The sequence below is a fragment of the Nannobrachium achirus genome, assembly GCF_963921795.1.
Source record: "Nannobrachium achirus genome assembly, chromosome: 9".
Classification (NCBI taxonomy): domain Eukaryota; kingdom Metazoa; phylum Chordata; class Actinopteri; order Myctophiformes; family Myctophidae; genus Nannobrachium; species Nannobrachium achirus.
This window is the reverse complement of record NC_137818.1, coordinates 4,432,216-4,446,922: the sequence shown is the minus strand read 5'-3', so window position 1 is coordinate 4,446,922 and position 14,707 is coordinate 4,432,216. Positions and strand designations below refer to the sequence as shown.

The 14,707-nt window shown below is 41.6% G+C and overlaps 1 protein-coding gene across 1 annotated transcript in view; it reads right to left on the bottom strand.

Moving 5' to 3' along the window:
• Positions 1-4,693: 4,693 nt before the first annotated feature.
• The window catches only part of usp11 (ubiquitin specific peptidase 11), a 38,380-nt gene continuing 28,366 nt past the window's right edge, over positions 4,694-14,707 (bottom strand). Inside the window, exons 15-22 of the mRNA XM_080734082.1 lie at positions 13,925-14,376; positions 12,549-12,654; positions 10,550-10,620; positions 9,948-10,060; positions 8,901-9,050; positions 8,170-8,285; positions 7,133-7,221; positions 4,694-6,490 (exon numbers count right to left, since the gene is read on the bottom strand). Coding sequence (XP_080590208.1) covers positions 6,320-6,490; positions 7,133-7,221; positions 8,170-8,285; positions 8,901-9,050; positions 9,948-10,060; positions 10,550-10,620; positions 12,549-12,654; positions 13,925-14,376 — 1,268 coding nt within the window. The 3' untranslated portion in view covers positions 4,694-6,319. The remainder of the gene's footprint in view (positions 6,491-7,132; positions 7,222-8,169; positions 8,286-8,900; positions 9,051-9,947; positions 10,061-10,549; positions 10,621-12,548; positions 12,655-13,924; positions 14,377-14,707) is intronic.

Here is a 14,707-nt window from a genome sequence, read left to right as displayed (position 1 = left end):
AGATGTCACATGTGTTGTGTGTACAGATGATGTCAAAATGCAGTAGCACGTTTTAAAACGTATTGCACTCTACTTTATACAGCCCACTTGTGGTGCTGTTATTATAGCAATGCAAAAATGAAGAAACTTCAGGAGGCATAATGCTGATGCTTTTCAAATATTTCTGAAACTCCCAAGATGGACAAGTGCAAGTGAAATGTTAGTGACCGTTAATGTACCCATGCACCTTTCATGCTGTATTGAGGAATTTTGAGTTTAGATGTATGTAGACTTGTGGAGTCAAAGAATGTCTTAATCGTGGCCTTAACAGAGATCACACATTTATACAAGGTATTCATCTTGCTTCTGGAAACACTTGAGGCAATGTTTATGTTTTTAATTGTCTGGTACTGGCACTGTATCTTTGTGTTGTTTTGTTGTCAGTTTTTAATACGTTTTAGGACCTATTGTGTCTGAAATAGACACACACACACACACACACACACACACACACACACACACACACACACACACACACACACACACACACACACACACACACACACACACACACACACACACACACACACACACACACACACACACACACACACACACACACACACACACACACAACCTCCTTGAGGTTAAAATCCAAATTGTCAGGTAGGAGATAAAACCATCAGTACCAGAGGTCCTGGTAGGAGATAAAACCATCAGTACTAGCGGTCCTGGTAGGAGATAAACCCAGCAGTACCAGAAGTCCTGGTAGGAGATAAAACCAGCAGTACCAGAGGTCCTGGTAGGAGATAAAACCATCAGTACCAGAGGTCCTGGTAGGAGATAAAACCAGCAGTACCAGAGGTCCTGGTAGGAGATAAAACCAGCAGTACCAGAGGTCCTGGTAGGAGATAAAACCAGCAGTACCAGAGGTCCTGGTAGGAGATAAAACCAGCAGTACCAGAGGTCCTGGTAGGAGATAAAACCAGCAGTATAAAAATAAAATCACACCCAATGTGAAGTGAGCTGTGGTTGTGCTTGCACACACACATTTTGCTATGGCAAAAACGTGAGGAGAAAAGGCTACAGACACACACACACAGCCACTCTATGGAGCGGTTTACCACCGCTCAAAAAAAAAATGTAAAAAGTCAGTGAATAAAGTGTTCTATCAGTACAGGCACTATCGTTAATTATGATAATGTGATTTATTTATATCAAAAAAGACCAGAGTGTACAATAAAAATATTTTTCATCTGATATTTGACAGACACCCCCGCCCCAGGCAGATATAAGCTAGAGAATGAGAAAAACAATTATTATAATACATTTATTTCAATAGAAAAATACTGTACAGCCAATTTAAAATAATCACTCTAATGTTCACTAAACCACCGACCAAACAAAGAAATCTTAACACAAACACAGCGTCCAGCCATCGTAGGGATGTTATTTATAGAACCTTTTTCACCCCTCCTTTTTCTGGCAGAACAGGAATACAAACGTTATCAGTTATTACTGATTTAATTATGATTTAATCTGTTTGCCCTTTTAAACACAAAATGCAAAGGACAGATATGAGAAATATCTTAAATATACAATATATAAGAAATTACAGGCATTTAGCAGACACTCTTAATCCAGAGCAATTTACAAAAAAAAAATGTTTACAAAAGCAAGGTAATACATCAGTACACCAAGATACATCAAATGCATAGAATCTAAGAAAGTGCTATGGGCTAAGGTGAAGTCTGAAGAGTCTTCAGGCCACGGAGAAGCTAACAGGACCTTTCTGTAGCTCCAAAGGTGACAGGCAGGCAGGCATGTGTAGCATACGCAACGTTCCTCTCTTAGTGCACACAAAGAGTGAGATAAGATCAGTAAACTCATGTCCATACACTTAGTTGACTGGATTCCCAAGTGCACATATGATACCATCTGTTTTCGCTGAGCACCAGCGGGGGTCTATTATGTTTTTTCAGGCCAATTGGACCCTTTAGCTGAGAGCGAGATGAAGCATACAGTATACAGATTTCTGTGACGATGATGTGCAGCCAGTACCAGTGCTGCAAGCTATATGGGGAAGCCAACATGCTGGCACGAAGATGTCACATGTGTTGTGTGTACAGATGATGTCAAAATGCAGTAGCACGTTTTAAAACGTATTGCACTCTACTTTATACAGCCCACTTGTGGTGCTGTTATTATAGCAATGCAAAAATGAAGAAACTTCAGGAGGCATAATGCTGATGCTTTTCAAATATTTCTGAAACTCCCAAGATGGACAAGTGCAAGTGAAATGTTAGTGACCGTTAATGTACCCATGCACCTTTCATGCTGTATTGAGGAATTTTGAGTTTAGATGTATGTAGACTTGTGGAGTCAAAGAATGTCTTAATCGTGGCCTTAACAGAGATCACACATTTATACAAGGTATTCATCTTGCTTCTGGAAACACTTGAGGCAATGTTTATGTTTTTAATTGTCTGGTACTGGCACTGTATCTTTGTGTTGTTTTGTTGTCAGTTTTTAATACGTTTTAGGACCTATTGTGTCTGAAATAGACACACACACACACACACACACACACACACACACACACACACACACACACACACACACACACACACACACACACACACACACACACACACACACACACACACACACACACACACACACACACACACACACACACACACACACACACACACACACACACACACACACACACACACACACACACACACACACACACACACACACACACACACACACACACACACACACACACACACAAACCTCCTTGAGGTTAAAATCCAAATTGTCAGGTAGGAGATAAAACCATCAGTACCAGAGGTCCTGGTAGGAGATAAAACCATCAGTACTAGCGGTCCTGGTAGGAGATAAACCCAGCAGTACCAGAAGTCCTGGTAGGAGATAAAACCAGCAGTACCAGAGGTCCTGGTAGGAGATAAAACCATCAGTACCAGAGGTCCTGGTAGGAGATAAAACCAGCAGTACCAGAGGTCCTGGTAGGAGATAAAACCAGCAGTACCAGAGGTCCTGGTAGGAGATAAAACCAGCAGTACCAGAGGTCCTGGTAGGAGATAAAACCAGCAGTACCAGAGGTCCTGGTAGGAGATAAAACCAGCAGTATAAAAATAAAATCACACCCAATGTGAAGTGAGCTGTGGTTGTGCTTGCACACACACATTTTGCTATGGCAAAAACGTGAGGAGAAAAGGCTACAGACACACACACACAGCCACTCTATGGAGCGGTTTACCACCGCTCAAAAAAAAAATGTAAAAAGTCAGTGAATAAAGTGTTCTATCAGTACAGGCACTATCGTTAATTATGATAATGTGATTTATTTATATCAAAAAAGACCAGAGTGTACAATAAAAATATTTTTCATCTGATATTTGACAGACACCCCCGCCCCAGGCAGATATAAGCTAGAGAATGAGAAAAACAATTATTATAATACATTTATTTCAATAGAAAAATACTGTACAGCCAATTTAAAATAATCACTCTAATGTTCACTAAACCACCGACCAAACAAAGAAATCTTAACACAAACACAGCGTCCAGCCATCGTAGGGATGTTATTTATAGAACCTTTTTCACCCCTCCTTTTTCTGGCAGAACAGGAATACAAACGTTATCTTTAAATCTGAAAAATAAATCTCTGTTTTTAATGTCCTGCACCGATAGATCGTAAATATAATCATCAATATAGTCAATCATATCATCAATGTAATCAATATTATCATCGAACAAAAAAACAGAAGCTTATAGTAATCAATGGAAGATCTGCAGACCCAATGTGTGAGTGTGTGTGAGAGAGAGAGAGAGAGAGAGAGAGAGAGAGAGAGAGAGAGAGAGACTGAGGCCATGGCTACACAGAGCTGGATATTTCTGAAGCTAGACATTTTTTTGTGCGGTTGGGGCTTGCAGCCACATGAAGCTGGATATTTCGGCCGCGAAGCTGGATATTTTTTAAACCGGATAAATAAGTGGAGAGATTGAAAAATATCCGATTCACTGGATCCGTGTAGACAGGGAACCCGTGTGTGTGCTTGTCCCCCTAGTGGAGGTCTGGGGACTCCGATTATTTTAGACATAGATATCTTTCTCGTGTGGATCTAGATATTTTTCTAAGTGGATATCTGAAAAATCCAGCTCCGTATAGCCATGGCCTGAATGTGTGGGTGTGTGTGTGTGTATGTGGGGATATAGTAAAGTAGAACATCTCAAATTATTTATCCAAAAAAATAAATAGCTGAGGACACGAAAACCCAAAATATACAAAGCAAAACTCTTCTCCCATTAAAAACGCTCGGTTTGTCGTAAATAAACAAACTGCCACGGATTCGACCCACAATCCACTGCAGCGAGGCAGCTTTGGTCCCAGGGAGGCTGCGAGGTCCCAACAGATTTCTCCCATTGTTCGTGAAACGCCTTCTCCAGAACAGGAATGTCAAGTGTGTGATTTATCTGTGATGAATTAACCAAGGTATATTGTGTGACTAATCTGTAATTTAGTTAGATTTTAACCACTTTAACTATTGAAAAATAGCAGATATACAAGCTCACAGCGCGCGCTGCGAGCTTGTATATCTGCTATTTTTTGAAAAATCTTGAAAAAGTCTTTGAATATCTCTGACCCGATCTTTGACCCGACTTCTAAATCCCTCCTCTAAATCAGTGGTTCTCAAACTTTTTCACGTCAAGGACCCCCAAAATTACATTTATTCGGCCGCAGACCCCCCCCCCATCTCAAAATATGTGGACCCCCCCCAGAAGCAGAGATTTGAGTTACAAAAGTTTGCTTTGAAAAATATATATTGAAAAATGTGCACATAACTTTCAAGATGTTTCAGATCTACAAGCTCGCAGCTGTGAGCTTGTAGATCTGCTATTTATCAATGGTTAAAGCATTAAATAATTCTAGGCCTAAATGGGTTAATATGTATGAACTAATCAGTCAGTGGTTCTCTAAGTTGGGGTGGGGGAATAGTTTGAGAGAAGCACAGTACCCAGTAGTTCATACAGCAGATAATGACTCCTTACTTTCTAGTCGGGGAGATGTTCCCAGATTCAGCATCGCTTCAAAGGCGCCGGCTACATGAATATGGATCTTTTTCGGATCGAACATTTTGTTATGCGATCGCGGCTTGCAGCCACACCAAGCTGGACATTTCGGCTGCTAAACCGGTTCTTTTTGTAAACGGATAACACAACTGAAGATTTACAAAAATGTGGATCTGTGTAGGCATGGATTTGTTTTAGACCTAGATATTGTTGTCGTGTGGAGGACCTAGATATTTTTCTATGCGGATACACGAAGATCTGACTTTAGAAGAAGATCCAGATTAGTGGAACCTCGGTCAAAGTGGAGGAGGAGGATTTTTACTTTGAGGATCGGGTTGGGATCTTCTGGAACTGGAATCTGTTCCACATCACATTTTGGAATTGGAACCGTATGACTGAATTTGTGTTTATGGAAACTTATATTGAGGGGGGGAAATAGTTAAGAAACCGGAATCGTTAAAATCCTAAATAACCCCAATCCTTTATTATTGACTGCTTTAACTATTGAAAAATAGCAGATATACACGCTCACAGCGCGGCACCGAGTGCCATGCTGCGAGCTTGTAGATCTGCTATTTTTGAAAAATCGTGAAAATGTGTGCAAATCTTTGATTTTCAAAGCAAACGTTTGTAACTCAAATTTTGCTTCTGGGTGGTCCCTGGAACTAAATATTTTGAGATGCGGGGTCCGTGGCCAAATACATATCATTGTGGGGCTCCTTCACATGAAAAGGTTTGAGAACCACTGACATAGTAGTCTCTCAAGAACAGACTAACTGAGCTCCAGTTGAGTGAAAAGGACCTTTTCTTTGACGATGGCCAGCCAGGTTGCTGACATAGAAACATGGGTTTAAAAAAAAAACGTTAGAAGGATTCAAAAGACACTTATAGAATCGGGTCAAAATTCTGATTTTCACGATTTAAAAAAAATAGCAGATCTACAAGCTTGCAGCGCGGCACTCGGTGCCGCGCTGTGACACAATAATGTGTACCCGTTCTAAATGGGTTCAACAAAGTGATCACAAGACGCGGTGAACATCACGCGTGATCGCGATGACCTCGTCCACTTCTCCTCGTCTCCTTTCCTCGTCTCCTTTCCTCACCTGGGCCCAAGTCTCCTTCAGGCGGACTGAAGGAGATCGCAAAAAAAAAAAACGAACGGAGAGAGAAAAAAAGAGGAAGAAAATCAAATCAAAGTGAACGGAAAAAATAAAACCAAGCGTCTTGATTGGTGGGTTCAGTCCGTTTCCATGGTGATGGAGTAGACGGCGGCCCCGCCCTGCTCTGTGCTGTTGCTCTGACAGGAAGTGATGTCATTAGCAGGGGGCGTGGCTGAGGAGGGGGCGGGGACGCTGGGCGTGCGGATCTTGTCTTGCCGGTGGTAGAACAGAAGATATGCTGCGTTGGTCTGGACAGAGAGAGAGAGAGACATAGAGAAGATATGCTGCGTTAGTCTGGAGAGAGAGAGAGGAGAGGAGAGGAGAAAGGCAACTCATAAAAAAGTTTTATAGTAATATTAACTCTTTTACCGCTTCGAACGCTAACACTCGTCCCAATTCTGACGGCGGCGCGTTGCCAATACGAACACTCGTTCTTTTACCTTGTTTGAGCACTGTAAGCTGATGAGGGGTCGCGCAGGTGTGTAAAGTAAAAACATCTCCCATAATGCTGCTTTCAAATCTCCACCACACGTAAAAATCAATGATGTCCAATTCACTTCCTGGCTGTTCTCTGTGGACCTGATCTAGATTATGCATTTCTACGCTCTGAACGACGGAAAGAGGGTAGGGCCATTTCACATCCATTCATTGCATAAGGCTTCCCCCTGCCGTCAGTTTGGCTACAGTACATGTATATGTGTCCACTGAAAACGTTAATGTTTGGAAATCATCCATAGATAATTTTCTATAACATCGCAAAGGTAAGCTACTTTTTGATGGCACCAGCACAAATAAATAAATACTAAATATGGCAGTAGAACGGTTAATATGTTTATGAAACAGCATACATCACCTTTTATCATAATAATAAATAGTGTACGTTTTCTCACCACGATCTGGTCCTCTCTGGCATAGGTCACCTTGCTGTCATCAAAGTAATACCACTGACCGTTGTCCTTGTTCCTGGCATAGCTGGTGTCTGCACACACACACACACACACACACACACACACAAAACATTCCAGTAATAACCACAATACGAATCATACAATATCATATAGTCCATTATTACGCATATGACCTTTGATATTGGAAATGAGGATGTGTACGAAATTTCCAAAGATTTAAAAAAATATCTGATCTACAAGCTCACAAAGAGGAGTAAGAGCCCTGGCATGACTGTCAAAATGGCAGCTCAAGTTGAACCGTTTCACTTTCAGACTGTAGATCAGGGGTTCCCAAACTTTTTTGTCTCAGGTCACCCCATAAATATTGTTTTAATCCGAGGCACCCCTACATTATAATTTTCACTCCCAGCACCTTATATTTATAGCATATCGTCATTGTCGGGTGGAAACCTTGTATGTTCAAAACCGTTTTGTATTTACCATCTATAAAATGTACTAAACTAGTGAAAACAGCAGATCTACAAGCACACAACGCCTCGCATCGGCACTGTGTGCTTGTAGATTGGCTGTTTTCACTAGTTTCGTGCGACAGTCTTGTATGATGAAGCAGGGCTTTGCTTTACCAAAAGACGTACACATTTGAAACTTGGAGATACAAGGTTTCTGCCCGACAGTGATGATATTTTAGTGATTATGTTGCGAGGAAAAGGTTGAGATAATAGCCATTTTGGTTAGAACTGACTGAAAATACATTTGCACTGCTGTAGAAGGAACATGATTGAAGTGAAATAAAATCTAAGCAACGATTACTTAATTGCCCTGATCCTCTACTTTCACATACAGTATAATGAAGAAACATCTTTGTTGAAAGAAATGGGAAAGATTTAATTGTTCACAGGTTGCCAGGTTGTGGTTTGAGGAGAGAGATATAGTAGCAAAGAACGAACGAACAAACGAATGAATGAATGAATGAATGAATGAATGAATGAATGAATGAATACAATCTTAAAAAGTCTTACAATGTCCGTCCCTGAGTCCTCCGTAGTGATTGGACACAGCGATGAGGTCGTATCGGCTTGGAGGCTCCCCATTGGTCAGGTTCTTCCTCAGAAGGAAACCAGAGAAGTCCAGATCTCTGAACAAACACACAATTAGATGTCAGGATTAATTTATACCTGAATAAGAATCTGGATTCAATTAAATCTGTTTAAACCATTAAGGCTGACTCTAGAAAAAGCCCTCGTGTTTCTCAAAGTTTTTCGTGCCAAGGACCCTGAAAATGATAATGTATTCGGCCTAAATGTAAAAGCTTAACTTCCTTTAAAATCGGTCTTACAGGCGGCTTCTACTCAAGCCTTGAAATAGATTAAGCCCATTTTTACTTCTCCCTTTCCACTGTAAATAATTGTTTATTTATTGATTTATTGATTGAATTTTCTTCTGTATGACTGTAATTTCTTATTTTGTTATTGATGTAATCCTATGCAGAGTACTGTATTCTACAGTATCTGTCTGTCATTCAATGTTATATGAGATACATAGTGGTTCCTGTGTAAATAAGCCGAAAAGTTTACTAGGATATCCAGGGCATACTGTAATATGACATAAGATTCTATAAATTAACAGTGTAATTCAGGGGTGCTGTGGATGAAAAACGTATTTAAAGGGGTGCCCTGAGTCAAGAATGTTTAAGAAGCACTGTGTGTGCGTGCGTGCGTGCGTGCGTGCGTGCGTGCGTGCGTGTGTGTACCTGAGTGGGAAGTCTACAATGCTGTCCAGCTTCTCCCTGGAGAACTTGGTGTAGGAGAACCTCTTCAGGTGGATGATCAGAACCTCAGGCAGAGACCACAGGTCCAGCTTCTTAGTGGCCAGCTGGTGCTTCTTACACACTGGACAGTACCTGCACACAAGCACGATAACCATGAGACACTTACAGGGGCACGTCCTGATAAGCCAAACGCCGATAAGCCAAACTCCTTTTTTTTTTAAAACCTCCTTTTGTTATGGTGAAATGTGAGCTCACCTGCATCGCGTTTCATTCCATTCATGCGTTTATCGTGCGCTTGCCCAGGCCGTAATATAACGATTGCATTCACCACGGCTACGTAACTCGCGCGGCCGGCCCTGGCCCGCTCTTCGTGGGCACTCGCGCCTGCGGCGCTTGGGCGCGAAGAGCAGGACCAAGGTCCGCTGGCCTTCGCGCCGCTTGCAATGTCGTGGACAATAACTGTGACATATAACCATTGTATTGCTAAAAATAAGGAGGCTACTCTGTTTCCTTAACGGGACAGCAGAAGATCACTACGGTAGGAGACCCGGGCAGTACATTTGTGTTTGCCTTATCGGCGTTTGACTTAGCGGGATTTCCCCACTTACAGTATGAAGCAATGACTGTTATGGACACTTTATTTGTTAGTGTTTTACCTCAGTTTATGATTGTTCTGTATCATTGATGCTTTATTTGCTTAGTTTTTTATTTTATTTTTTATTCGCTGTAGACAAAAGTACTTTTTATTTTTCATACTTTTAACTGTAACTTTGTAACCTTAACTGTGGTGCCGCCTCTGGGAGACTGGTTTTCCCTCGTGGGATAATAAAGGTATCCATCCACCCATGTTTGTATTAGTATGTGTGTAAGGACATAAACATTTTAGGGTGGCATTGAAAACAGCCCCAATAAACTTGTAGGAACAGGGATGCTAGGATTCAAGTGGTTAATGTAATTGTTGTGACCATGTCCACCCGGATGGTGTGTGTGTGTGTGTGTGTGTGTGTGTGTGTGTGTGTGTGTGTGTACCAGGGGTTCTCCTCCTCCAGAGTCTCTACGGTGGTAAAAAGGTCGATGCACTGCTGCAGCTCTACCGTGGTCTGTTGGTGAGGGACGTCCATGCTGTGATGCTTCACGTATTTCTACACATACACGCATGCACACGCACACGCGCGCGCACGCACACACACACGCACGCACGCACGCACGCACGCACGCACGCACGCACGCACGCACGCGCACACGCACACGCACACGCACGCACGCACGCACACACACACACACACACACACAGAGAGAGAGTTGAAATGTTTCTGTAACTTCTGTTAAGGAGCAACAAGGAAATGCAGACCGCTAGCACGACCACCAAAATAATCATATTTTAACTGGTGTCCCCCCCACCCTGACGAGCACTAAGAGTTGAGGCATTACATTTTGTATAACACGGTTCAATAGCTGTTGTGAGCATGTAGATCGGCTATTTTCACAATTTCTGCCTCTAATATTTGACAATTTGGCCAATGTTTAATTTTCATTTTAGAGGTATTAAAAAGTCCTTAAATTGTCACTTTAGAAATGTGCAGATACACAGCCACAGCCTCTGCCTCATTCTCATTGTAGTATTTAATTACCTCTGCCTCATTCTCATTGTAGTATTTCTTCTTCATATCGGGGGTCCAGTCAATGGCCACATAGGGCTGGGCTGGAGCAGGAGACATGACAGAGAGAGAGTTAGAACCTCCAGAAAAATTATTTTCAAAAAGGCAGCATAACCGCATATTTCCGCACATATATTTCACAGCATAAAATCACATAAACCCTCGCATCTTTCGTGTCTTCGCATATTTTGTGTAATTCACAACTTTTCACATATTTTGCAACTTTCTGCATATGTTGCATGTCACATTTTGCAACTTTTTTTCGCATATTCCTTAACTTTCCTCTATGTCACTGCATAAAATCACATAAACTCCTGCATATTTCATCGCAAAATCAAGGATTTCTGCCCGCATAATGAATATTTTTTTGTCTGCATAATCAAGGATTTTTGCCCGGTCTAGATAGTAGTAGTTAGGTAGTAGTATTTTATTATGCGATATGCACATTAGTTACATTAGGATGCATCCCCTTAATATATTATGCAGATTAGTTATTTGCACTTGTATGCGTCTCCTTTCTCACAAATCAGGAGTAAATCTATGTTGTTAAAAACCTTTCTCTGTCCCAACAACACCCTCTAGTAATAGTAATCATAGGACGTTCAGGAGAACTGCCGTCAGAACATGGGGCCATACATCCATAAACGTATTTGCTTTTTTGAAAAACATTTTATCTACATCAACATGTGAGCTTGTAGATCAGCCATTTGAAACATTTAAAAATGTTTTTCAAAATAGTAAAAAATGGAAAAAGTTTAGGGATAAGGGTTAAAGGCATGGACGAAAATAGGGCCCAATTTGTCTTCCTAAATTAATCATCTTTGGCCGTACAAAAGATTTGATGATTTATGAAGGTGTACCATCCCGATTGGAGCCACTAGAGGCCACACTAACCCTACAAATGGTCCTCTCAGTGAGTGCTGACAGACTTAATACTACAGACTACAGATCCTTCTCGAAAAAATAGAACATTGTGTAAAAAAAGCATTGCAGATGACATAGCACCCCAAATCATAACTGACTGAGGAAACTTCCCACTGGACTTCAAGCAACTCTGACTTCAGAAGGCTGACAATTCTCTGTTATAAATCTTTGTTTTGAGTGGTCTGTTGTAATATTGTAATATTTTGAAATATGGACTTTTGATATTCATGAGCTGTAGGACTATGCCATAAAAATTCAAAGTTTTAACAAAAAAAAGGGTTGAAATAATTCACTGAATGAGCAATGTATCTAGATTAGAACATATGAAAGTTTCAAGAAAATTTACTTTTTTTTAGAAGGATCTGCATGAAAGAGTGCCGACAGACTGAAACTTCAAAATGCAAATAAACTTTCATTATCCGCAAAAACTTTTATCCGCTTGGAGGAGGTGGATTTTGAGGCTTTATCGAATAAACTAAATGCGCATTTGTGAATGGAAACGGGTCAGACAATAAATGCAAATAGGTTATGATTATATCGTCCTCCAACTTAACACTTTCCCCTGCCGCTTAACGTCCATTGTATAGCGTTTATAGCCCACAAAACAAACCGGTTGTTTGTTACACACGGAGTGACACGGACCGTGTGTAAATTCCTCCCGTTTTCACCTCCCGGAGTCAAGCCATCCGTGGCTAACCCTTCCTCATCACACGGTGTTGCGTGCCAAAAGTGGCCAATCTACAAGCTCACTTGCAGATCGGCCACCTTCCAGAGGACGCTGAAACTTGCAGGATGAGTGTGCACTGTGCAGCAATCGAGTCACAGCAGTCAGACGTGCAGTGCTCACGTCTCGGTTTGGTCTGAAAAAATCAGCCCGATCAACTCATGCGACCGTCGCTAATTCGAATGACACCCGCAAATGGAAACAGTCTAAATTCGCTTTGTCTTAATGCGAATTTATCCTATTTTTGAATAAGCTTATGGAAACATGGCTTCAGAAAGACAGACAGACTGAATACTACAGACTATGAAAAACAGACAGACTCACAGCTGAAGGAGAAGGCGTGCTCTCCCTCGCCCATCCCCCGCTCCGTTGTCCCATTGGAGTTCACCGCCTGAATGGAGAACAGGCACTTCCTCTTCCTGGAGCGACACTAGGGGTGGGCGACACATGGTGATAAATATCCTTGATACAATGTCTCCAAGATATTCCTTTATATATATATATATATATATATATATATATATATATTATATATATATATATATATTGTGGTTAGGGGTCACAATTATTACATAATCGTCTAATCGTGATTATTTTACATTATCGCAATTATTTTTCATAATCGTCATAATCGTGAATGTTGAAAAATTACAAGCTCACAACGCGTCGCATCGCGACGCGTTGTGAGCTTGTAGATCGGCTATTTCCACTATCAATGCTATTTTTTAAGTAGTAAGTTGTCAAATATGTCAGTAATTTCTTTGTGTATTTAGGTTTTGTGTCATATCTGCCATGTGCAACTTCAAAGCCTAAAAGCCAAACAGAAATGTAATTGTCATTGACAAAAACACAATTAAATCGTTAATCGCCAATTATTTGAGTGACAATTAATCGTCATGTAAAATGTCATATCGTGACAGCCCTAATCGTGGTACTATGAGGGAACCCTGTAAAAACCCTGTTGAATTGTTAATACAGAGATTCATTGCAGAATTCATTAAAACCTGCATTTTGGTCTAAAGCAGTAGTTCTCAAACTTTAAAATGTCAAGGTCTCCACTTAACTCTGACAGTATACAAATGGACCCGACCCATTTGGTTTCATACAGTATGTACACTGTCAGAGTTACATACTTCAAAAAGAACGCAGTCTCCCTGGAACCCACTTTGAGGACCACTGGTCTAAATGGTCTGTTACTCCTTTTCTTTTAGTTTTTGTTACCTTGTAGGTCAGGGGTTTTCAAAGTGGGTGACGGGGCACCCTGGGGTGCCGTGACGGCAGTCCAGGGGTGCCGCGAGATCATTTGATAATATTTGAAATGTATTTGGACATTTAAAAATATATTTAGTATCATTTTAAACTTGAAGTACAAAGTTATTTTCAGTCAGTTCTAACCAAAATGGCTATTATCTCACTTTCCTCGAAACGTAATCACTAAAATATACTATAAATATAAGGTGCTGGGAGTGAAAATTATGAATATAATAATGTAGGGGCGCCTCGGATGAAAAAGATATTTATAGGGGTGCCCCGAGACAAAAAAAGTTTGGGAACCCCTGTTATAGGTGGTTGTACTGTTAAGTAACCATAAAAACCAACATGAAAAAGAAATCATGATAAGATTGTGTATCGTGATACAGCTTGGAGGAATATGATATCGTATTTTTCCCTCTCGCCCCCCCCCCCCCTACGAGACACACCTTCCTGTCCACCTGCAGTGAACACGCCTCTTCCTCTTTATCATCTTCTTCTTCTTCCGCGATTTCACAGGGTTCTGGTTGTTGTTGTTGTTGTTGTTGCGGGGCCACCTGGTGGTCTGACAGTGGTACCACAGCCGCCGCCGCGGCGGAGGAGATAGCATTAGCGTTGTTGGCAGAGGCGTTGCCGCTGATGTTAGCGCCGGTGTTAGCGGTCCCGGCGCTGGCGTTAGCGTCGGTGCTAACAGCGGCGCAGAGGGAGGCGGGGTCAGAGTCACTCTGCGATACGCTGCTGGTGGTGGCTTCCTCGGCGCTGTCCAATGAAGGCTGCGTGTGGTTGAGGTGGGGGCGGGGCTTGGTCGCGGCGGCCGAGCCGTCCGGTTGGCTGTCGGCCTGTCCGTCACCCTGGGAGGAGGAGGGGCCTGCCGTCTCCCCGTCTTCTTGCTCCTCCTCCTCTGAGGAGGGAAGGGACAGGTTGTGGTGCATCATGGGAAATCAGTCTTTATGAAAATAATTTACAAACACATGAATGTATTGTTGCTGTCGCTTTAGCTATTAAAAAATAGCAGATCTACAAGCTCGCAGTGCGGCACTCTCTGTGCCGCACTGCGAGCTTGTAGATCTGCCATTTTTGAAAAATCAAAAAGCCTTTGAATGTTTTTGACACCATTCAACAAATGTCTTCTAAATCCTTCTAAGGTTTTTGAAAAACACATATTTCCATGTGAGTGGTGCTCAAACCTTTTCATGTCAAGAATGACCCCCTAAATCACATGTGTCAAACTC